Raw genomic sequence first — 25,577 nt, 5'->3', positions numbered from 1 at the left:
CATTGAGATTTTTCAAAGGAATGTTGTGAGGATCAGTGAGACAATTATGTGAAATGTTTTCAATACTCAAAAATTGCATGTAAATAACAATTGTCATATAAATATCTTTGTGCTCGCCTTGTTGAGCCACGGCATGCATGACCCAACTTTGACCATGCTGCTAGATTTTTTAACAGATCATGAAGATGAAATCCCTATACGAAATCAGACAGATTTCAGGAGGACTAATTAACATTGTCCCTGACCTGGCTGGCGCAGGCTAGCCTGATCTCTGATCTCATCAGATCTTGGAAGCTAAGCAGAGTCGGCCCTGGTTTGTACTAGGATGGTAAGGATTGCTACACCAAGAATGCCCAGGGTTGCTACACAGAAGCAGGCAGTGGTAAACCACCTCCGAACGTCTCTATCCTTGAAAACCCTGCGGGGTTACCAGAAGTCAGCTGTGACTTTATGGCACTTTCCACCACAAGTTACACGTTACGGAGACAGAATTGCATTAAGACTGTAACAGTAATTGGTTTTTTGTAGACAGTCTATTTTCATTTTGGTTTAATATGTATCTGTTTGGGGGGTTGTTGGTTTTTTACTGAAGCAGGACATAGGAATCTGCTCCATCAGTAGGATGGCCCAGGCTAGCCCAATTTCGTCAGATCTCAGAAGCTAAGAAGGAATCAGCCTGGGTTAGTATGTGGATGGGAGGCTGCCAAGGAAGTCCAGGGTTGCTACACAGAAGCAGGCAGTGGCAAACCACCTTTGAACGTCTCTTTCCTTGAAAACCCTGTGGGGTTACCAGAAGTCAGCTGTGACTTTATGGCACTTTCCACCACAAGTTACACGTTACAGAGACAGAATTGCATTAAGACTAACAGTAATTGGTTGTTTGTAGACAATCTATTTTCAATTTGGTTTAATATGTAGCTGTTTGGGGGGTTGTTGGTTTTTTACTGAAGCGGGACATAGGAATCTGCTCCATCAGTAGAAATTCAGCCAATCCTAAAGGTAAGGGTGGAGCAACTTTAGTATCTCTAATGTTTCAAGTAGCAGTTACTGAGTAGTCACATGATCAGAAACCTGCACCCAGCCACCAGCATCTTAGCATCACCATAAAGGATGGGATGGTGGTGAAGCTTAAGGGTTTGCCCATCAGCTGCTGTCAAACTTTGATTTCATCTCAGTGGAGCTTCTGTGGGGATTCTGCTATGAGTGGTGACTTCAGTTTTTATTTCTTTATGTTGAAGATTTATATCCTGCTTATGCAAACGAATGCAGTGTGGTCTACAGGATAAAAATGTTAGGACGCCAAAGCAATAAATGTTGAACTGTGTAAGAGGCCTAATAAACAACTTTAATAGTAGTAAAGACTAAATGGAAGAAAAACAAGAGAAACAGAAACCAGAAATTAAACTTAAAATGGCCGCGACAATAATATGGAGTTACGTTTTTTAAAAAGCCAGTTTCAGGAGGACGGCCATGTTGGTCTGCAGTGGAAGTGCTGGAGTCCAGTGTTACCTTAGAGACCAAGAAGCTTTTCAGGGTATAAGCCAGAGGTGTCAAACTCATTTGTTACGAGGGCCGGATCTGACATAAATGTCACTTTGTTGGGCCGAACCATGTGTGCCATAATAGGTAATAGCAGGTACCGGAGATATAAACTGTAAGGACAGCAGCTGGTAAGCTCCGAGTTGGTGTATCCTCACTGCAAGCCCTCATGCGCTGGGAGGGAGTATGCAAAGGAAAATCCGCATGGGCAGACTGGTCAACCAGTGGTGCAGGACTGGGCAGATGCTCCTACACTGCTTGACTGCTACAGACAGAGTTGTTCCGCCATGCTGAAGCCACAATCGGGGAGGCTCTGCCCACTCCCCCCTGAGCAGTCTCCTGTACCCTCCCTTACACTAGATGCTTGTGGGCCGCATAAAAGCCCTGGACAGGCCAGATCCGGCCCCCGGGCCTTATGTTTGACATCCCGATGTAAGCTTTCAAGAGTCAAAGCTCCCTACGTCAGGTTTTTTAAAGGCCAGTAGACTTGCGCAATAAAGCAGGAACAAAAGACAGCTCACTTGAGAGTTCAGCCCCCTCCAAGGGCCAACTGGAAAAGAATAGCATCTACAGACTTCCAAAAGGCCAACATTAAGGAGACGGGCTGGGTTTTCAGGGGGAGCGAGTTCCAAAGTTGAGGGGTAGAGTGGAGAAGGCCCTCTCTCATGTGCTTCCCACCTTTATATCATGTTAGGTCAGCATGTGGAGAAGGGCGACTCCAGAAGTTCTCAAGTTTTGGAGAGGTTCACGTTAACTTGTTTATTTATAGCCCACCTTTCTCGCTGAGAATCAAAGCGTGCTGCCCTGTGTAAAGCAGTGTAGTGAAAAGACACTTCTAATAAGCCATGTGATAGGGCTATCATTCATAGCTGTCCCTATACATGTATTCTCTGTTGTGACCCCCATCTTTTGAAATGGCCTGCCTGTAGAGGCCAGTAAGACTCCCACATTTCTGTCAGTGCACCAGCTATATGAAACAGGAGAGCATGTCTGTAAAAGAGTAATAGATCTGTAAAAGTAATAGGTCTGTAAAAGTAATAGGGGTATAATGGAATGGAATGGTTCAGGAAGGTGCTTTTCTACAGGGAGGAGGACTGTAGTCTAGAATGGTATGTGTTGGCTGTTTATTGGAGGTATTGTCCTGCTTTTGCTGCTTTGGTTTCTACTCCTGTAATTCTGTTTTGTGCACTGGTTGACATATTATGTCAGATATTTTTGTTGCATTGAAAGCATTGGAAGCCAGTGTCATTGCTGGAGAAGTACAATCCCCTAAATACTTTTAAGTTATCTAACATCCTTGTGACTAGAAGCATGCAATTCTGGGTGCAGGAGTGGTCCATGAAAGTTCAAAACATTGAATTACGGGCATGTTCCTTGAAGGAAGTCCAAGATCACTGCACAGACCCAGGCAATGGCGAACCACCTCTCCTTGCCTCTTGCCTTGAAAGCCCTCTGTGGTTGCCATAACTCTGCTGTGCCTTGATGGCACTTTCCATTAAGAGGTCATGAGTTAGAAGTTCTTTTCAAATAGCGGTAATGGGATAGTGGGAGTTACCTGGCATTGGTGGGGAAAGTCACAAAGCCTAGCTTTAAAACTTAAGAGGGAAAAAGAATTCTGCAGATTTATTAGCACATTTCATTCCTATGTGGTGACCACATTTCATTCCTATGTGGTGACTTTGCCCTAGGGCAGCTGCGTATTGGAATAAGATAGCAGAGTTCTATTACGTTTTGGTTTAGATAGAGAAATCGTAAGCACTCCTGAAACTATGCCCCCCCATTGCAATCTATTTTGTTGAATCGATTACAGCAGCTCACAATATATTGGTGCTCACAAGGTAGTGAGAGTTGAAGGAGATCCCTAAAATCGAACACTTAGTGGATAAAATAAATAATATTTGTTTAATGATAAAGTTTACATGATCCCTTCAGTAAAGTCAACGTTTTGATGATTTGAGGTATGTTTGGTCACAAGTTACTGATCACATTCAGATAAAGGCTGATTTCAGACAGCTTATGTATTCCGTTTCAGGAACTGGTCACTGACAGGTGTTTGCTGTCATTTCAGACAGACCCGTTTTAGTAACTGGTCCCTGACGGAATATATTTATCTGTTCAGACACGTTTCTGTCCCATTTGGGAAGCATGCCTGAAGTGTTGTTGACTCAAACTGCTTTCCTCCAGTCTTCAATCCTTCCTACCGCTTCTGAAGCACTATGGGGTGCTGTATAAAATGCCCCGTAGCGCTTCCCTTGATGACAGTTCTTTTCGCGCCCTTTTTCTCCCTGTGCACAATCGTCCTCTTTTTGTGCGTGTGAACATTCTATTGGGAGCGCTATGGCGCCGAAGCAGGACTACAAATCAGTGCCATAGCGACCCTGTTGAGATTCCTGAACTCCATTTAGATACACTGACATTCGCTATTGCTGTCACCTGGAACAAGTACCTGGTTGGACAGCGTGTTTAAGTGGGAGATCATGGGCATAAGTGAATGGTGAGACAGATGTCTGGTCGATTTTTAAAACGTTTGCTTTAGAGGAAATGGAGACTCAGGCACACATATGCCAGCGTGTGTGGGAGTTAAGGAAAGAAGGAAAGCATCCTGGGTTTCAAAACTGTCCGTTCCCCCCCCCCCCCCCGCTTGAACTCTGTATCCAATGAGCTCCCTTGTTTCCAGGTGACAGCTGTAGCAAATGTCAGTGCATCTAAATGGAGTCCAGGAATCTTAGTGGGGTTGCTATGGTGCTGATTTGTAGTCCTGCTTCAGCGCCATAGCACTCCCAATAGAATGTTAAAAAAACCCTCTCAGGGAGATCATGCATGTGGGGGGAAAATGGCGGGAAAAGAGAGTGGTGCAGTTTGAAATGACACACCGCTTCAGAGACGGCTCCTTACCGGAAGGGAAAGGCTGTGTGAAACAGCCGTCCCTGTACCAGTTTATTCCATGTTGGGACAATAACGGTTTAAAAGGGATAATGTGAAATGGCTCAAAATCTGTGAAAAATTGTGTTCGTAATAGTTGGTTTGAAAGTTGTTTTTGTAAAATTTATTATTTTAACAAAAAAGGATGCTACAAATGTGTTACAGTTCTAAAATTAGCTTAATATCAGTATTAATTTACAGGAAGAGATGACCTACGTTTGGTACCGATGCCCCCAAAGCACATTTTCAAACATCGTTGTTGCCTTCTTCCTTCACAGCTTGCAGAACAAAACTAGCAACGCAGAAGCAGAGTCCAAAATGGCTTCAGAAAAAAAAGATAACGCCTTTGAACATGATATGAAAAAGGTTGAGAATGTTCTTCATCAGGGTCCTTCAAGGTTGTCTGCAGAACTGAGCACCAAGTCTGCAGCCTTGACTCAGACTGGCACCCTACATAAATGGGAAGCAGAGGAAACGCCCAGGAACCCACTTCCAGAAGCAGAATCGATGAAAGGAACCCAGACTGGAGACCAGTTGAAGAATGCCAACGTTAATCAAACTCGCAAAGTCAGTAGCCAGGTTTATTGGGGATGCAATGAAACTCAGGAGAACTGTCCTCATAAGCTTTCATTGGGCAGCCCTGCAAAGGTGGCCAGTAAAAAAGAGCCTTCCAAAGATGGCAGCGTGGAAAGGCAAGCAGTGATGCAAAATCCACAGCCGTATAAGAACTGCAGCTCAGAACATCTTAGTTGTGTAACCACTGAGCTGGACCGGGCGGATGTGGTTCCTGAGAGCCCACTTTCAGATGCAGGCTGTGATGCATCTTCCTCTGATTTGCACAGTTCGCCACGTGGAGATCAAGGGTGCATGGGCAACTCTCCTCCTTTTGAGAGAGAGAGCGAACCCGAATCCCCGATGGATGTAGATAATTCCAAAAACAGCTGCCAGGGCTCGGAGGCTGATGAAGAAACGAGCCCGCTTCTCGAGGACCAGGAAGACATTGGCGTCGTATCAAAAGCGCCAAACAAATCCTCACATTTTCAAAGGGCGGATACTGACTTGGATGTAAGAAAGCCTTCATTTGCAACCCGGAGGAGTGAAGGTGCTCGGTTTTGTCTTAATTTGGAAGGGATGGATAATCCAGTCAAAGAGGCTGAAACGCACTCCGAGTCGTACGGTGTATCGCCAGTAGTGTTGTCAGAATGCAAAGGTGCCAAACACTGTGGGAGGAAGGACACTAAAATCACTGCACATTTTGCAAGGGTTCCCAAGACAGAGGAAAAAAGGTAATTTTTTTCCCCCGCCCACCTTTTACTCCTTTCTCCATTTATATCCCCATTAGCATTGCACCTAGTATTTTGGGACAGTCTCTTACAGTTAAGCAAATTTATGGTCTGTGACTGTGGAGGGACACTAATGGGAAAAGATGCAGCATGGTGTTATGGCGCTGTTTTGTAAACTGACTGGCAAAACCAATTATATAGGGAAACGGACGGTTTCCCTGTTGGCATATTTTGGCCCAACCAGGATGGGGTGCTGTGATATCCCAAGTACAACTGCACAGTTTCTTTCCCCCAGCGCAGGTTAATTACACTACTGTCAAAGCCACAGAATGGTCCTAGATTTCTGATCTGCCCTATTCTGGGAGGGGCCCTGACCTGGATGGTTTATGATAGCTTGATCTCATCAGATCTCTTGGTTAGTACTAGAGATGTGAAGGCCTGGAAAAAAACCGGAAAAATTCGGAAAAAAACTCGTTTTTTTCCTGAAGCCTTTTTGTTTTTTTCCGAAAAATTGGAAAAATTGAAAAAAGAAAAGAAAAGAAAAAAATTGATTATGGAACGTTTTATTTTAACATGATAAATAAAATATTTTAAAACAAGGTGTTCAAATATTTTCCAAATCATTTCTAAAATATATATATATGGTATCAGATTGATCTAATTTCTGTGCACTGAGGACAAGCAAGTCCTAGGTTACAAACTGAACTCTCCAATGCAAGAACAAGATGGATTTCTTCCTTTAGGAGGTGCGATTGTCAGAAGAAAATTAAAAAGTTTCAGTTTTGTTTTTGCATGTGGGTGGGTATTCTGTTTGTGATAATTGTTTGGATACACTATATTTTTAATATGCTAGTTGTGATAATTTCATGCCAAGTAAAAATGTCCATAGTCGTATTTTATGTTCCTAAAGTAACAGAATGACTTTCAATCTAGAAAAGACAAAAGAAATGCTAATGTAGCATTTTTTCCAATTTTTCCGAAAATTTCCGTTTCCCCCCGAAAAAAACCGGGTAAAAAACGGGGTTTTTTTCCGAGCTTCAAAATATCCGGAAATTTTACATCTCTAGTTAATACTTGGTCAACTCCGGTTAGTATTTGGACATGAGGCCACCAAGGAAGTTCAGAGTTGCTACGTGGAGACAGGCAGTGGCAAACCACCTCCGTCTGCCGCTTGCCTTGAAGACCCTACAGCAGGGGTGTCGAACTCATTTGTTATGAGGGCCGGATCTGACATAAATGAGACCTTGTTGGGCCGGGCCATGTGTGTCATAAAAGGTAATGCCAGATAGCGGAGATATCAACTTTATAAAGGATACAGACAAACACAAGGATTTTTATAACTTTAAATAGCACATTTCCAGTGAGTTTGACACCCCTGCCCTACAGGGTTGCCGTAAGTCAGCTGCAACTTGATGGCACTGTCTACCACCATCACTAATTCAGAACGTGTATCAAGTTCATAGCAACTTTGGGACATCAAAGCTAGAAGACCCAAGTTCTTTAGAATATGCTTCTGTAATCATGAAGATTAGCTGAAGGTACTTACTTGAGCTTATTGTCTGGACAACATTTTGGAACACAAAATATACTCTTAAGAGGAATCCAGCATGTAGACATCCTCATAACCTGCGCATACTATTCCATTACCGCATCAAGTGATGACTTGGCTGTGTGAAAGAGCCATTGTCGATCAAATGCCAGAGGTAGAGTTTTTGTATCACCTGATGATTGCCTCAAACATGGTGCCTTTCAGGAAAGGTACTTTACGCGTGCTTCTTCGAATTGGTGTGCCATGTGACATCAAATGATGTGTTGCTGAATAATGTGTATTCATTTGTGAATCAGGTTTAAGTAAATGTGTGCATGTCACATGGCAGACCTTGGTTTTCCTCTTCTAAAAGGATGAGGTACGTTATAGAGCAGAGGAGTGTAACCAGCTATGAGAGGAATGTATTTAGAAACTGGGAAAAAAAGGGGGGGGGGACTCAACCCAGGATATGACTACGAACCAAAAAGGGCTAAGCTAAACCATATATATAAAAGTACAAATATTTATTAAGGTGTACACATGTTAAAACTTTCCTGATTAAAAATTACTTTGTCTAAGATCAGACTATAAAAGCTTATCCTCTATACATACATATGATCAATGTTCCCTCTAAGCTGTGGAGTCTTGTGAGCAAAAATTCTACTTTGTAAGCTACTGGCATTAAAGTTGTGAGCATGTAGTTTTGCTACTGCATAAATTAGTTTGCTCTGGAGCCATCCTTCCTGAGCTAAGAGAAAAATATGTGAGCTGGAGGCTAAAAAACTGTGAGCTAGCTCACACTAACTCAGCTTAGAGGGAACACTGCATATGATGGGTAAATAATTTACAACTGAAGACCAAACACGTTTCGACCCCTAAGGGCCTTCCTCAGTGGTCACTATTATCTATATATTAGACACACATTCAAAGACCTGTTACAGAGTTTTAGTACACATATAATTTAACCAGATGTTGTTTCCTAAAATTATTCAAAGAAAAATAGAGGGGGGGGGGAGAGAAGAAACTTCATTATTCAGTCCAAATGTATAAAAGAAATTATTATGGAATAAAAAATGATTCTATCAAAGATAAAGTTACCTTGTATACTTATAACTGGACTCCTGGTATTAGTGATGGGCCATATGTATAGCCATATCACCTCCACAACTTATTCTGAATTAAAAAGTAAAATTGTAAAAAAATTATTGTATTCGTAGGAATTTATTTAGGTCATCTGTCTAATCGTTCCAGCCTATAAAATTTGGAGAGGGAGAAATGGCTTCCATTAGTGGCTTTTTAGGATGATGTTGGATTGCATTGATACTTTTGGATGGTATTAACAAAGAAAAGGTCAGAATTGCACATAGGCGTCACTGAAACTCTCTCCAGCATATCAGGAAAGTATACTCAAGGTATATTAACTCTGCTTTAATTTTTAATGGCAGGAATGAGCCGTGTGACGTAAAGCCTCACAGGCCAGGAAGGAAGACACCTAGATACACCCCTCCTTCACTCCCAACTAATAAGAAATGGTTTGGGACACCTATTGAAGAGATGAGAAGAATGCCAATGTGCGGGGCTCGTCTTCCTCACTTGAGACCATCTGCCAATCACACCGTGACAATCAGAGTATGAAAGTCAAGTTGTTTAAAGTATATTGAAAACCAAACCTTTTTTTTTTTTTTTTGGTAAATTGAGGGGATACTGATATTTTCAGCTTAACCCTGAGGTTTCAGCTCTATTCATCTTTTCAGTCACCACCACTTGGGAACGGATTGTGTATGATAAGCTGACCCTGGAGTTCAGAAGAATTGTCTGGGGGGGAGGGGTAGCCATGCATTGCGAGCAAATGCATATCCTTAAAATGCCTGGTGCTGTTTTATGTGCTTGGTACGTCTCTTGGCTTGAAAACCCAGTGGGCTCGCCATAAATCAGCTGCGATTTGACAGCACTTTCCACCACCAGGAAAAGCCACTCTAAGGGATGGGGTGGTTTAAGAGCAAAGAAATTGGGGTGGGGAGGAAAAAACAGACGCTGAATGCGTTCCCCTGCTTTTGATTCCCTGCTGAAAATCCTAATTTTGCTTTTCATCTCTTCAGCTTCTTGCTCTTTCCTACAACCTCTTTTAATTTCAGTAACTTCGTGTTGTTCCCACAGCCCTTCCATCTTTTGTACTAGATTATAGTACCGTACCAGTAGGCGATTTATGTGTGAGCATTGTTACCATGTGGCAGAACCCATGGTTTGCTTTATAAGCTAACATCAAACCGCACAATATATGAGATAACCTCACCTAGTCAGGATTAATATATATTGTTTATTTTTCGGATGTCTTTCTAAAACCTACGTTACATATTATTGACCACTCAAGAAGGCCTAAGAGGCCAACATGTGTATGGTCTTGTGTTGGTCATTTGGTATTTCTCATCAGCTTTGTATGAGAAATTTATAACAGCTTATGTAAAACTGATTCTCTATGTCTTTTAATGCAGCCAGATATTCAGGCCTTATGTTTTTAACTGCATTATTGTGTATTTCTTTTGATACAAATTTTGTTTGCTGTAGCATTCTCAGTACAATTCTGGTTGAGTCTGTTTCCCCTTCTCCTTTGCTTGTTTTCTTACCAACGTCCACGTTTTAAAAAACAGTTACCACCAGTAGCCTCTGATACAGTTGAGTGTGTATTCCTTCCTTCATGCATGCATGCATGCTTTCTTGTGTGTTTGTAAGGGGGAAAAGACTTAATTTGGGATTGGGGAAAATTGGGAATACACACTGGCCAGTATTGTCAGGTAGACTGCTGTTATGTTCTCTCTTTCTCATTGGATAGTTCAAAGCAGTGTGAGTCCTAGTGGAGTTGCTGAAAATCTCCAGTACAGACCTGATGCTTCTAATCCGCGATTAGCGATTGTTAGGATATGAGCTGCTTTTCTTATATCGTGCTTTTGACAGTGAACCCGCAGCAGTTGCTTCAGGGAGAGAGAAGGGCTGGGTAAAAACAGGAGAAAATGAGCAGGAGTAATTTCCAGTTCATAGTAAAATTACTGACTTTGTCCTTTGCATTCTCCCCAACACCACCAAAAACATGTGAACCGTGCAGTGGCACCTTGGTGTACTCATGCAGTTTCTCTCCTTGTGGGTGAGGGCATGTTGAGAAATCTTTGATATGAGGACACTGCAAATGGGCATGGCAGTTCCTGGCTTGGGAGGGGGTGTTGACCCGCAATGGGCCCACATCCCAAGGGGAGGATTCCCACTTGGGCAGCAAATTGTCTGCCAGGCCTTGAAGAGAGTCCTGTCTATCTCCCAGCTATTTGGTGGCAACCGGGGGGGAGGCGGGCACCACTGGGCCAATACCCAGGCTGGGTCCTCATCTTGCATGGGAGGGCCTGCCCTTCCCCTGGTGCCAGGAAGTCCTAGTCAGACCCACTTCATAAGGCCAGATGGGTGCAGCCGTGTTAAGTCAGTAAGGGAGCAGAACTGCAGGACAGAGGAGAACAAGGGTGGTATGGCAAAACCTCTCCTTTGCCTAATTAGGCCTGCCAAGGGTGGCAGAAGCAGCCTAACAGATAAGAGGGCAGACCTGGAGCGCAACAGCATTGTTGTGTAACACTCGGCTCGTGTGCTTTGAGGAATGCTGTGGTGGTGGTACTACTCACCTTCTCCGTTACAGTCGAGGCACCATCAGCAACTGAGGCGCAGAGACAGGCATGGGGAGAATATCAGGGATGGTGCCGGAAGGGTGAAGAGCAGGTGTTTTCCCTCAGTCCACTGAGGAATGGGACGTGTGCAGTGGATTCACCAGCCAGAACATTGGCTGCAGCCCTCCCAAAATAAAGGCTCAGTCCACTGAGGAATGGGACGTGTGCAATGGATTCACCAGCCAAAACATTGGCTGCAGCATAAGATCCCTTATGCTAGTAGTGGACTGGTAGAAAACATAGATTCATATTGCCTGATCCTCTTATATGTGCACCAGAGGTCCCCAACCCTTTTGAGCCTGCGGGCACATTTGGAATTCTGAGACGGCATGGTGGGCACAGCAGCAGAATGGCTGCCACAGTGCTTAACTCCAGTCACACAGTGCAGATCCTTGTGTTGCGGTGGCAGGTGCTGCCAAAGCACAGCCAATCGAATCTCCAGTAGTCAGTCTGAAGCCTTGCTGGGCAAAAGCCCTGCCTGGCCTCTCCCCTCCCTACAAATACTTGGCGGGCACCAGGAAAGGCTTCTGTGGGTGCCATGCCCACCCACAGGCACCACGTTGGGGACCTCCGGTGGACGCTTTCAAGTCTTGGACGTATTCGCATATATTTGTAACACTGGAGTCGTCTTTCTTAAATTGCAATAATAGAAAGGAGAATGAAATATACTGAACCATAGGTAAATGTGAATGATCGAAATCCTTACAAACAGGGGCACTGTTAATACCATCTTTGCTTTCTCTTTTTTTTGGGGGGGGGGGGTTGTTGAAGGATATAGGATTTGCAGATAGAAATCTAAAACCAGAAGTAACTTGATTTTTTAAAATGTCTCTCTGAAAGGTTTAGCAAGTGCAGCACTCATCACCTGTCTTTTTTTGCAGGTCGATCTTCTGAAGGAAGGGGAAGTGCCCAAGCCTTTTCCGACACACTATAAAGATTCGTGGGACAATAAACACGTCAAAATGCCTTGTTCAGAACAAAATTTGTATCCCGTAGAAGATGAGGTGAGCCAAATGTTTGTCCATGCTAAAAAATTCAGACAATCTGACTGTCTGGATCTGACCATGTACCATGTCCAGAGGAACTCTACATCAGTGGTCCTCAGCGTGGGGCCTGTGGGCCCCCGTGTCACCCACTGATGTGCTTACAGGGGCCTGTCGTCTTCTGGGGACAGTCTGGGCTTCCCACCACCTCACTGGAGCAGGAGGTGCTTCAGAAAGAGCTTAGGAGGGATCATCTTTGAGTCTGCAGGGTGTACCCATTCAGAAAATAGCTGCCTTCCTTCAAAGGGGGAAAATTGGCTGGGCAGCTCCCAGTTCTGCAGACTGTGACAGCAGCCATGAAATTAAAAGATGCCTGCTCCTTGGGAGGAAAGCGATGGCGAACCTAAACAGCATGATAAAAAGTAGAGACATCACCCTGCCAACAAAAGTCTGCATGGCCAAAGCAATGGTATTCCCAGTAGTCATGTATGGCTGCGAGAGTTGGACTATAAGGAAGGCCGAGCGCCGAAGAATAGATTCTTTTGAACTATGGTGCTGGAGAAGACTCTTCAGAGTACCTTGGACTGCAAGGAGATCCAATCAGTCAATCCTAAAAGAAATCGACCCTGACTGTTCCCTGGAAGGCCAGATAATGAAACTGAAGCTCAAATACTTTGGCCACCCAATGAGAAAGGAGCACTCACTGGAGAAGACCCTGATCCTGGGAAAGACTGAAGGTCAAAGAAGACGGGGACGGCGAAGGATGAGATGGTTAGACAGTGTCATTGATGCAACGAACATGAAATTGAGCAAACTTCAGAGGATGGCGGAAGACAGGAGGGCCTGGCGAGATCTTGTCCATGGGGTCGTGAAGAGTCGGACTCGACGGTGCGACTGAACAACAACAACAAAACAGTCCCTGAGGCAGCTGTTTTGTGGCGATGCCCACTCAGTGTTCTCAGAATTCCAGGAACGCTCACACGCTCAGCATGAGTGGGATTCAGAAGATTAGTGCCTCTGACTGTGGGTTCCTTCAGTCACCATGGCAACTGATAGATTTATCCTCCATGAATCTAGCTAATCCCCTAGGTCAGGGAAGTCAAACTCACTTGTTATGAGGGCCGATCTGACAAATGAGACCTTGTTGGACCGGGCCATGCGTGTCATAAAATGTAATGCCAGGTAGCGGAGATATAAACTTTATAAAGGACACAAAGGGGTTTTTTTTTTAACTTAAAATAAAAACATGCTTAAAACATTAGCACTCCTGCAATATTTTGTTTATTTAACAGTGTCGGATCACTGACACCTCTTGCTCTGAATTATGGCATCAAAATGTCCGTGCTATTGCAATCTTGAGTATGCTTTTTCAGGTGTGTATCTGTAAGCTGCAGAACGACGATGACGCAGCAGCAGCGGAACTGGAAGAAGCAGCAGAAAGACAGCCAGTTCCACTGCGGGCCCGATAGAAGCCCTCTGGGGCCTGATCCGCCCCCCCTGGTGGCATGTTTGATGCCCCTGCCCTAGGTTCAATTCCCCACTTTGCCATGAAATAATGCTGGGTGACCCCGGGGCCTGCCAAATACTGTCAGCCTCATATACCTCGCAGGGTTGTTCTGAGGATAAAATGGAGGAAAGGGAAATAGCGTAAGCCACTTTGGGTCCCCATTGGGGAGGAAGAAAAGAAGAAGAGGAGATTGGATTTATACCCCGCCCTTCACTACCCAAAGGTGTCTCAGAGCGGCTTACAAACTCTTTTCCCTTCCCCTCTCCACAACAGACACCCTGCGAGGTAGGTGGGGCCGAGAGAGCTCTTGACAGAAACTGCTCTTTTTCAAGAACAGCTGTGCCAGAACTATGGCTTGCCCCAGGTCACCCAGCCAGGTGCAAGTGGAGGTATAAAAGCAGGGTATGAATGAAGTAAATGAACAAAACGGCGTTCTCTCTCACTGTGTGTGGACGTGGAAGCTGGACGATGAAGAAAGCTGATGGGAAGAAAATTGTTATGTTTGAAATGCGATGTTGGAGCAGAACTTTCATGGACACCATGGACTGCCAGAAGAACAAACAAGAGGGTTCTAGATCAGTCTAAGCCCGGATTCTCCCTAGAAACTAAAATGACTAAACTGAGGCTATTGTACTTTGGTCGCATCACGAGAAGACAAGTGTCATGGAGAAACACAGTAATGCTAGGAAAAGCGGAAGGCAGCAGGAGAGGAGGGAGACCTAGCATGAAATGGGTGGACTCAGTCAGGGAAGCCACAAGGGCCCCTCAGTCTGCAAGACCTGAGCCAGGCTGTTAGCAATAGGACGTTTTGGAGATCATTGATACATAGGGTCACCGTAAGCTGGAAGCACGTAACAGCAACAAATTATAAATAAAATAAGCTCAACTTTTGTAGCCGAACTGCAGGCTGTGGAAGGTCAGTAGTTCAGCAGTTCGAGACCCGGGTGCCGCATGACAGAGTGAGCTCCCATCTCTGGCCCCAGCTCCTGCCAACCTAGCAGTTCGAAAGCAGGAAATTGCAAGTAGATAAATAGGTACCACTTTGGTAGGAAGGTAACAGCGTTCCGTGAGCCTTGGTGTTTAGTCATGCCGGCCACATGACCACGGAAACGTCTTCGGACAGCGCTGGCTCTTCAGCTTTGAAACGGAGATGAGCACTGCAACCCTAGAGTCGTATTCGACTGGCTTTTGAGCAAGGGAACCTTTACCTTTACCTTAATACAGTGCTCTCTAGTGTTAATCCTGTATACAAATACAGAGGGATTTGTAGCAGCTCATCTTCCTAACGCTGGTTGTGCTTTTATGGTAAATGGCAAAGCCAAAGTTACTGCAAGCTGTTGTTGTCGATTACATTTTTATTATTCATTATATCACGTCCAGTTTCTTTCCATTGTGCATTCCACTTTATGATGTCTGACATTCTGTTTATCACAACAACTAGCCAGATGTCTCTGGGAAACTTACATGCAGGACTTGAAAGTTATTTAACATAAGAACATAAGAGATGCCAATGTTGGATCAGGCCAATGGCCCATCTAGTCCAACACTCTGTCACACAGTGGCCAAAAATACCAGGTGCCATCAGGAGGTCCAGCAGTGGGGCCGGGACACTGGAAGCCCTCCGACTGTTGACCCCCCCCAAGCACCAAGAAGACAGAGCATCACTTGCCCCAGAGCCCCTAATAGCCACTGATGGACCTTTGCTCCATATGCTTATCTAATTCCCTTTTGAAGCCGTCCATGCTTGTAGCCGCCACCACTTCCTGTGGCAGTGAATTCCGTGTGTCTTCCATTGGTCTTCCATTGGTCTTCCATTGGTTGTTCCTGGCATCTTTTTAAAGCCTATGAACATGTAGATTATATGTAGGTATCACAACGAATCTCTTTCAATAGGTCTGTCTATAAATTTGTCTCATCCCCTTATTTTAAAAAGCTTGTCAGCATTGACTCTATGAACTAACTAAATTGTGTGAAGAAGTACCTTCTCTTCTAAGTCCAGCACCTACTGCTTACCAGCTTCACTAAGTGATATCAATATTACAAATAAATATAGGAAGATAGATAATAAAGATAGATAATAAAGTTGCTTTGCCAAGTGGGAGACTACCGTGTTGTTCTTTTGTAAGGTGTTGTGAAACATCTTTGTGGCTTCTTTTTCTAATGTGCACAAAGACTACAAAAATTTATGATAACTGGGCAGTTTTATCACCATTTGAAATTTTTTCTAAAGCAAATTAGTGTGTATTTTGTAGTCCCCCCCCCCAGAAGTCTTTAAAGCAAAGAAGCTCTCTGCAACTTAGTAAATGCTCCTTTTCCCTTTCCCATCCCTATTAATTGTAGCATGATTATTTGTGATTATATTTTAACTTTGCACTCTTTTTGGTTATAAAGGTCAAGCTAATCTTCTTAACAGAATCAACTTAATCTTACATCTGTAAACATTTTGTTTCTTGTTTTGTCTCAAGAATGGGGACAGGGCTGCTGGCAGCCGATGGGAACTTATCCAGACTTCATTGCTCAAGAAATTCACCTCTTCCCGTGATATGAAGGTAACTTAAGATAAAGAATCCATAGAGATTTTTGAAAGCTATCTTTTTTTAAAAAAGAGGTTTTGCTACATTGCTTATTACATTCTTCCTCCCCCCCCCCCATCAATCAAAACAATACTACCTTCATTAGACTAGTACACACTATTTGTAAGGGTATAAGCTTGTGTTGTGATATAATGGTCCCTGAATTTAAAAATAATATGCTCCATGTCTGGGTGGGGTTTTAAAATTGGCTCCCAAGATACAAAACAAAGTGCAGTGTTGATACTGGTGAATAATATTTTCGAGAAAATGGCAGTTAGCAGGGGAACATTATTTCTCCTTCTTGAAATGTTTGAATGGCGACACATGTCTCAAAATTGCCTAAATTAAAATGGATGGCATTCTGAAGGACTTCGGGGGTTTTAATACGTAACGGCATGTTCTGTGCTCTGAGAGCACTTTTTTTTCCCAGTTCTGTCTTATAGATTGCTACCTTTTTTATGTTGCTATATTTTCTTCAGCCTTAGAAATTTGCCTGTAGTTCAGTCTGTAGTCTTCTTTTACAAAGTACTGAATGTTTAGCTGTAGCCTTTTCTCAGTGCAACCGTCTCCAAATTACCTGCTTCTCAACCTCCCCCAGGCTCTTTTATCACTGCCAGACTTCAACAATTTCTTAAAATTTCTTCCTTCAGAAGCATTTAGGCTAGGGGTGGTTAGTTTGTTAACAAGTGATTTTTTCCCCTACATAGTTAGGAAGCCCCTTGAGAATAAAGAAACCCTAATTTCACTATCCTGCTATTTGGACTGATGTTCTGTCCAACAGAAAAGTTAATAACTTTGGTGTCCTGAAAGAACCCTGGTGAGAAGAAATCATTAGGAAATTTGCTCCTGACCTAAACGAACTACGCCTCTGGAATACTTCCTGCATGCTGTTTTGGTTAGAATCTTGGGCAGCGGTCACGCACACTAAATAATCCACTTTCAATCTAGTTTCCAACTGGATATTACTGTGTGAACTGGCAAAATCCAGTTGGAAAGTGCATTGAAAGTGGATTATTTAGTGTGTGTGACCACAGCCTTGGACTGGGATGTGGGAGAACCAGGTTCGAATCCCCACTTTGCCACACAAGCTTGCTGGCTCACCTTGGGCCAGTCACAGCCTAAACTACCTCACAGGAGGAGGAGGAGATTGGATTTATACCCCGCCCTTCACTCAGAGTGTCAGAGCGGCTTACAAACTCCTTTCCCTCCCCACAACAGACACCCTGTGAGGTAGGTGGGGCTGAGAGAGCTCTGAGAGAACTGCTCTTTCAAGGACAGCTCTGACAGAACTATGGCTTGCCCAAGGTCATCCAGCAGCTGTATGTGGAGGAGTGGGGATTCAAACCGGGTTCTCCCAGATTACAGTCCGCACACTTAACCACTACACCAAACTGGCTTTGTTGTGATAAAATAGAGGAGAGGAGAAAGTCACTTTGGGTCCTCATTGAAGAAAAAGGTGTCATATAAATGATATGCATAAATAATCTCTTAGGAGCTTGAGTGGGCCATTTTCCCCCTTCTGCTCAGTCACTCTATTTCTCAGAATCAGTCATGAACTAGTGCTGAAGGCGCTCTGCATTCGGTGCCTCCTTGAGCATGCTCTGGGCGAGTGTGGCGACTGGCAGGGCACTTGCAGCCTATTTGAGGCTCTGCTTTCTGTACTGTGGCTCAGAATACCCCACTGAGCTATGGAAATGGAGGCCATGATAAAAGTTCGGTTGTTGGGTCTCCCCGCAAAATCACTCGGAAACAGCCAGAAGTATCATTCATCTCTCAGCCTAGTCATTTTCAGGGTTTCTGTTAACAATTGCCTCAGAGGCATGACAAAAACAGAACTCTGTAAACCGATTATGTAATAATTAAATAATGGTATCCCTGTGAAGTAGAAGCTGTCCCCTATTCATGAGTGCGTCCAGAAAATGCTTGACAGCATTATCAAGGGGTTTTTTTTTGCAGCAAATTGCAGTTCAACAGCTTTAAAAACAAAGCATTCCTCACTGTGAAAGCCCAGTTATAGACTCAGTGCGGTTGCCTGGTTCTCTGAATATGAATAAGGGTGAGAACCATGGGTGGGATTTATCTGTACCCTTCCTTTACTAAAATACTGTCCCTGTGTCATGGTACATTGAGTCCACAGCTTTTGTCGTTCTGTATTTTCTCTCTTAACTGGGCAAAATCGCCTTTTTGCACTGTCATTAGCTGTATGAAAGAGAGAATGTTGGCAGGCAGTGAGAAGCAATGTTCCTGTTGAGACACTTTTGTCTGTGCAACAGCTATAAACTCTGTGCTCTCCTTTGCATCTGCTTGCTCTCTCCCTATCTTAAAAAGAGATGAGCACAGTATACTATTAAGAACGTAAGAAGAGCTCTGCTGGATCATACCAGTGGCCCATCTAGTCCAGCATCCTGTCTCATGCAGTGGCCGACCAGTTCCTCTGAACGGTCAACAACAAGACCTAGAGGCCGAGGCCTTCCCCCTGATGTTGCCTCCTGGCTGTGGAATTCAGAGGCTGACTGCTTCTGAATGTGGAAGTTCCCCTCAGTCACCATGGCTAGTATTTATTTATTTAGAAGAAGAAGAGATCGGATTTATACCCCGCCCTTCACTTGGAGTCTCAGAGTGGCTTACAGACTCCATTCCCTTCCCCTCCCCACAACAGACACCCTGTGAGGTGGGTGGGGCTGAGAGAACTCTGACACAAACTGCTCTTTTTCAAGGACAGCTGTGCCAGAGCTTGTGACTGACCCAAGGTCACATCAGCAGGTGCAAGTGGAGGAGTGGGGAATCAAACCCGGTTCTCCCAGATCAGAGTCCGCACACTTAACCACTACACCAAACATTCAATTTCTATCCCGCCCTTCCCGCAAGCGGGGTTAGAATAAAACAATAAAATCAGATAAAACCATAAAATTAACCCAGACGATGGCGAACAAACGACAACGCAGCTGTTTTAGTGGTGCCCTGATGTTAAACAGTAAAAGCAGAAGGGCTGGATCCGAAAAGACATTCCGGGTTTTGGATACCCTGCTCGGGTAGACCAAGGTGGCTATCGTTCTGTGTCCTTGAAAATTGAAGACCATAATATAGATGGTAACATAGATGCTAACAGGAGGGGCCAGATGATATTTGACGTCTGCTGCCTCACCCAGAATCCTGGTGGAAGAACTCTGTCTTACAGGCCTTGCGGAACTGTAGAATGTCCCACAGGGCCCTGATCTTTAGTGGGAGTTCACTGCGCCAGGTTAGGGCCAGGCAGGGGTCATTTCCTGCAGGAGCGCACAGGAGCGGAGCTCCGGCAGTAAAGAGCCCAGGGGGCGGGCACATGCAACAAGCCCCACCCCCTGCTCCCAGCAGCCCTCAGTCAGAGCAAGAAGCAGCCAGGTAAGTTGCAGAGCCCCCCCCCCAGCCCCCCGGTCCAAAACAGTCCAGTGGCATCTTTAAGACCAAGTTTTATTCAGGTACAAGCTCTCCCTCCTCTGCGAGGACAGATCTGCACATCTCTCCCCCCCTCCCCAAAAGCTAGCAATCCAAAACAGTCCAGTGGAGCCTGAGCGGTGGGTGTTGCCTTCTGGCACACTTCCGGTGATGTCAGGGGGTGTGGCATATGCTAATGAGTTATGCTAATGAGCTCCTGCACCTCTTTTTCTACGGAATGACCCCTGGGGCCAGGGCTGAAAAGGCCCTGGCCCTGGTCGAGGCCAGACAGACAGACATCTTATGGGCAGGGGATCACCAGTAAATGTTGGTCTAATGAGCGCAAGGCTCGGCAGGGCACGTATGGGGAGAGGCTGTCCCATAAGTATACTGGTCCCTGGCTGCTCAAGGCCTTAATGGTTAAGTACCAACACCTTGAAACGGACTCGGAATCCTATTGGCAACCAGGGCAGTTCACGGAGGCCAGGGCAAATGTGCGCCCACGAAGACATCACCGTCAGCACACGTGCTGCCGCATTCTGCACCAACTGCAGTTTCCAGATCAGATACAAGGGTAGGCCTGTGTAGAGCGAGTTACAGTAGTCCAGTCTGGAAGTGACCATTGCATGGATCACTGTAGCCAAGTCGCGGGTGGAGAGAGATGGAGCCAGCTGCCGCACCTGCCGTAGGTGGGAAAAGGCTGATTTGGCAACTGTGGTGACCTGAGCCTCCATAGATAATGAGGCATCAAGTATCACCTCACTCTCGGCGCTGGCATCAACAACGCCCCACCCAGAGCTGGGAGCTGTATTTCCACATCCAGTCCTCCGCAACTCGGATACAGGACTTCCGTCTTCATTGGATCCAACTTCAGCCGGTTCTGCTGCAACCAGTCATCCACAGCCTCCAAAGCCCTGTCCCAAATATCTGGGGCTGAGTCGGGCTGGCCATCCGTTAACAGATAGAGCTGAATGTCATCTGCATATTGGCCTCAAAAAGAAGAGAACCGCAGCCCCTAATAAACAATGAATAAGAGAACAAACAAAGCTGTGTATAGAAATAAACAATTTCTAGCCAATTGTGTACAAATTTAACAATGTAATATAAATCAATATAAAGTATAAGGCATATAAAGCATGTAAAGACATAAGTCCAAGACAGTAAGTTCATGTATAACAAAGTCCAAAATGATTATAGCAAAGGGGCCAAGCCAATTGATTGACGAAATTTCCGGATAAAATATTTGTTTCATTAAGTCGTCTTCTGAATAGGACCGATGTATAACTTCAGACGGCAAGAACCATTTTAGATATTTGTAGAGTGGATCTATGTAAGTTAACGAATCAACAGTCTTCAGGAGGAACAATTCTTATACGTTGTAGGTTTTCCGGGCTTATAAGCTTTGGAAAGTATATGACGACGGGAGCTTTGTTTCTCGGAAGCTTACGTCCTGGAAAAAGTATCGGTCTTTAAGGTGCTTCTGGACTTGAATCTTGCTCTTTCAGCCTAGCTTAGCTCATAAGAACATAAGAGATGCCAATGTTGGATCAGGCCAAAGGCCCATCCAGTCCAACACTCTGTATCACACAGTGGCCAGAAATACCAGGTGCCATCAGGAGGTCCACCAGTGGGGCCAGGACATTAGAAGCCCTCCCACTGTTGACCCCCCCTCCCCAAGCACCAAGAAGAGAGAGCATCACTTGCCCCAGAGTCCCTATCTATACCTTGTGGCTAATAGCCACTGATGGACCTCTGCTCCATAGGCTTATCTAATTCCCTTTTGAAGCCGTCCATGCTTGTAGCCGCCACCATTTCCTGTGGCAGTGAATTCCAAGTGTTAATCACTCTTTGGGTGAAGAAGTACTTCCTTTTATCCGTTCTAACCCGACCGCTCAGCAGTTTCATGGAGTGCCCACGAGTTCTTGTATTGTGAGAAAGGGAGAAAAGTACCTCTTTCTCTACCTGCTCTTTCCCATGCATAATCTTATAAACCTCAATCATGTCTCCCCTCAGTTGTCGTTTCTCCAAGCTAAAGAGCCCTAAGCGCCTTAACCTTTCCTCATAGGGAAAGTGTTCCAACCCTTTTATCATTCGAGCTCACAGCATTGTTAGTTAAAAACACCTATTAGACATTACTCTGAGGGTGGACAAGTACCTTCAGCAGTTGGGTTAAGGAGGCCAGTAGCAGGGAGCAAGGTGAATAGCTTAGTAGCTTATCTCAGTGATGTGTTGTCTGTGTTGAAGGGAGAATAGGCAATGACATTGGGTTTTTTTTTCTGTTGTGTCATATAAGTCCCAGGTTTGGGGGAATTCTTGGTTGTGGTGATAGCACGTAGTTCCCGCCTGCCTCCTGCAGTCTTCACGACATAAAAAAGTTAGGAACTAGTTCTTGATCGCTCCTTCCTCCACCCAAGTGCCTCATTTGACAACACCAACCCGAACTCTGCACTGGCAGCAGACTACAAAAATGACCCCTCAAAAAGATAATGATTAAAAAAAAAAGAAACAGGTTGGGTTTTCAGTGCAGGAGCTTCTTGCCGGGTAAAAATGAGCAGGGGGGGCAGTTTGTGTGGGCTGACAGCATTTCACATTTGAAAATCTCATTCCAATTGTTTTTTTTTAAGCCTCATGGAATGTCAAAAGCAGCAGGGGATCTGAAGAGGAGGTTCTTCCAGTGTGTGATGATGCTGTCCTGATGTGTGTGTTGTGTAGGAACCTGTTTGTGTGATCGAATGTATTATCAGAGAATCTGAATTAACAGAGCGCTCTAAATGACACTATTACATACACGCAGGGCTATTTTTGGGCAGGAACGCACAAGAACGGAGTTCCGGCTGGCTCCTGAGTTGGCCACACCCAGCAGGAACTCATTAGCATAATAGGCCACACCCAACAGCAGAAACTCATTAGGATTGGCTACATTAGGGGTGTGTGGCCTAACATGTAAAGGAGTCCCTGCTACAAAAAAAGGCCCTGGGTTTTGACAACAAACAAGGTAAACAGAATAAGAAGCAAAAGGTGGGTGTGGCTGGATGACCGCACTTTTGGCAACACGGGGCTGCGGCCTAATATGGCAATGAGTTGTGCTGTCGGGTGTGGCCTAATATGCTAATGAGTTTCAGCTGTTGGGTGTGGTCTATTATGCTAATGAGTTCCTGCTAGGCTTTTTCTACAAAAAAAGCCCTGCATACACGTATCCACCTTGAGTCCTTGTGAGAAAGGCAAACTATAAATTATGTAAATAAATACAAATATTCTGTAAAATAAATTACAAAGCTTTTGTGGATGTAAAAGAAAAGTGTTTTATAAGTTAGCTTTGTTAGTAAAAAGTTACTTCTTGCTGTCCTTTAAAAAATGGATTGGTGAGCACTGGGAATGCATTATGAAATTCAGCCCCAGACCAAAGTTTTTTTTGTTTTGCTGAGAAGGCACAGGGTCCTTTCCAACCCCATCTATATTGTGGTCTGACTTTTTCCTCTTCAGACGCTGGCACTGATGCACCATCCAGTAGTACATATTTTTCTAAATTTCTTTGAACCAGTAGAGGGTGCTGTTTCTTTAAAAACCAACTTCTCAGCTTGCTCAAGTTGTTGTGACTTTTTTGCCTTTGTAGGAAGCTATTCTCAGATACAATGTCGCTTATGCCAAGAAATGGGACTTCGCAGCCCTTACTGACTTCTGCGATAAGGTAACGGAACTTTGTTTGATTTTGAAAAGTGCAAAAGACAATTCGGTGGCTGCCGTCTGTGTTTTGCCATTGTAATTTGGCGGCCTTTTTTTTTTTTAACACCAGTAACATATACTACTTTATAACTGTTGTCAGACTTCATTATTTCTTGTTAATAACTTGCAATTAACTGAATGCAATCGGTATGGTAGTAACAGAAGAAATAACTATTGATAAATAGACCCTTGGGTTCAAAATATCACGTGAAACCATGGTTAAAGACATTTCGGTGTGATGCTTGAATTGCTGATTTGTGGTTTGTGATTGGCCAACATGCTGGAATAAGAAACTGCGGCCTGAATTGGCTTGCAAAAGCATGGAATGGTATGATGCTTGGGATACAGTTCATGACTCCAAGAAGCTACATTGTCAATAGAACTCTGAGCCACGGTTTCCTTGCCTTTTGCATTTGGATGGCTGAAACTTGGGTGGAGCCCAGACTTCCTCACTTAATAGAATGGAATCACTGGATCAGGCTATATGGTTTGGTGTTTCAATTGAGCCTACGATCATGTTCTTTCTGTAAAATCAGTCATCCAAATGCGTCATTGGCTGCACTTTTGGATTTGGATGCTGAAACTTGGGTAGAGTCAGACTTCCTCACTTAATAGAATGGAATCCTGGATCAGGCTATATGGTTTGGTGTTTCAGTTGAGCCTACGATCATGTTCTTTCTGTAAAATCAGTCATCCAAATGGGATCATTGGCTGCACTGGATGAAATCAGGAAACAAGTCCAGTTCTATTGCTAGAACAGGCCTTGACCAATTTTCTTCAGCTCTAGGAGCTGGCCCAAAAGTCTAGGAGCCAAGCATAGTCACCATCAGGGTTATATGTTTAAATTATCTAATTCTAAAATTATTGCTTCTTCAAAACTTAGTACTAACTTCTTCATGGGTTTTTTTTGGTAATTTTATTAAATCTATGACAAAAGTATTGTGTTACACAAATAAATAAATGCCAGACTAACCCTGGTTGTTGTTACCACGGCAAAAAGCTAGTTCTGTGAACTTAGGCAGACCATGAGAGGGAGGGCAGGAAGAGATGAGTCAGTGCTTGGCTTTCATTACTCTTTCTTACGTTCCCAGGGTAATGCTGATCACCACTTTGGGGTCAGGAAAGAATTTCCCTCCAGGCCAGATTGGCCCAGGGATCCAGGAGGTTTTTTGCCTCCCTTTGGGCATAGAGCAGGGGTCGCTGGGGTGGGGGGAGAGGTAGTTGTGCAGGGGGTTGGACTAGATGTCACTTGAGGCCTCTACTAGCTAAATGTTTGTAACCCTAACCTATCTTCTCCCCAATTATGATAATCCAATTATTGTTTTGAAAAGTATTTATTTATTTATTTATTTCCTTCAATTTATATACCGCTCACCCCCTGAGGGCTCTGAGCGGTTTACATCTTCAGTTAATACCAATCCTTACCTAGGGCCACATACATACAATGGGGAGAGTGACTAGCCTAACAGGCACCCTCTAGCGAGTCTTCATTGTTATCTGCGGGAGATCTTTTTCCCGGTCCGGCAACGACGTCCTGGCGCAGGTCTTCCTTCGGTCGTTGCGTTTCCTTCAGGTCTGGGCCAAGCGCACGTCCGCGCGTGCTCGCTGCCGGCCTCTGTCCGATAGGCTCTTTTTTGCCTCCCTCTGGGCATAGAGCAGGGGTCGCTGGGGTGGGGGGAGAGGTAGTTGTGCAAGGGGTTGGACTAGATGTCACTTGAGGCCTCTACTAGCTAAATGTTTGTAACCCTAACCTAGCTTCTCCCCAATTATGATAATCCCATTATTGTTTTGAAAAGTACCATTTAATTTAATCTTGGAACCAGTGTAGAATGCAACTGGTTAAGAAATAATTTCATCTCCCACCAGTGAAAGGTATAAAGTTCAGTTTATATATAAACAAGTAAGCCAGACATCCTGGAATGTGAAGTTAAATGGGCCTTAGAAAGCATTACTAACAACAAAGCTAGTGGAGGTGATGGTATCCCAGCTGAGCTGTTCAGAGTCTTAAAAGATGATGCTGTTAAAGTGCTGCACTCAATTTGCCAGCAAATTTGGAAAACGCAACAGTGGCCACAGGATTGGAAAAGGTCAGTATACATTCCAATCCCAAAGAAGGGCAATGCCAAGGAATGTTCAAACTATCGCACAGTTGCACTCATACCACATGCTAGCAAGGTCATGCTCAAGATCCTACAAGCTAGGCTTCAACAGTACGTGGATAGAGAACTACCAGAAGTACAAGCTAGGTTTCGAAGAGGTAGAGGAACTAGAGATCGAATTGCCAACATTCGCTGGATTATGGAGAAAGCAAGAGAGTATGAGAAAAACATCTACTTCTGATTCATTGACTATGCTAAAGCCTTTGACTGTGTGGATCACAACAAACTCGACTGTGCGACTGAAC

At 44.4% G+C, this 25,577-nt stretch overlaps 1 protein-coding gene across 1 annotated transcript in view; it reads left to right on the top strand.

Moving 5' to 3' along the window:
• Positions 1–25,577, top strand: part of PARG (poly(ADP-ribose) glycohydrolase) — a 114,748-nt gene that overhangs the window by 3,320 nt on the left and 85,851 nt on the right. Inside the window, exons 3-8 of the mRNA XM_015414006.1 lie at positions 4,740–5,747; positions 8,718–8,901; positions 11,855–11,977; positions 15,929–16,012; positions 23,064–23,151; positions 23,680–23,699. Of these exons, the coding sequence (XP_015269492.1) occupies positions 4,740–5,747; positions 8,718–8,901; positions 11,855–11,977; positions 15,929–16,012; positions 23,064–23,151; positions 23,680–23,699 (1,507 nt within the window). The remainder of the gene's footprint in view (positions 1–4,739; positions 5,748–8,717; positions 8,902–11,854; positions 11,978–15,928; positions 16,013–23,063; positions 23,152–23,679; positions 23,700–25,577) is intronic.

This window comes from Gekko japonicus, unplaced genomic scaffold (genome assembly GCF_001447785.1).
Source record: "Gekko japonicus isolate JY-2015 unplaced genomic scaffold, Gekko_japonicus_V1.1 scaffold2395, whole genome shotgun sequence".
NCBI classification, from domain to species: domain Eukaryota; kingdom Metazoa; phylum Chordata; class Lepidosauria; order Squamata; family Gekkonidae; genus Gekko; species Gekko japonicus.
The sequence above is the reverse complement of the archived record's forward strand: the minus strand, read 5'-3'. Positions and strand labels throughout refer to the sequence as shown.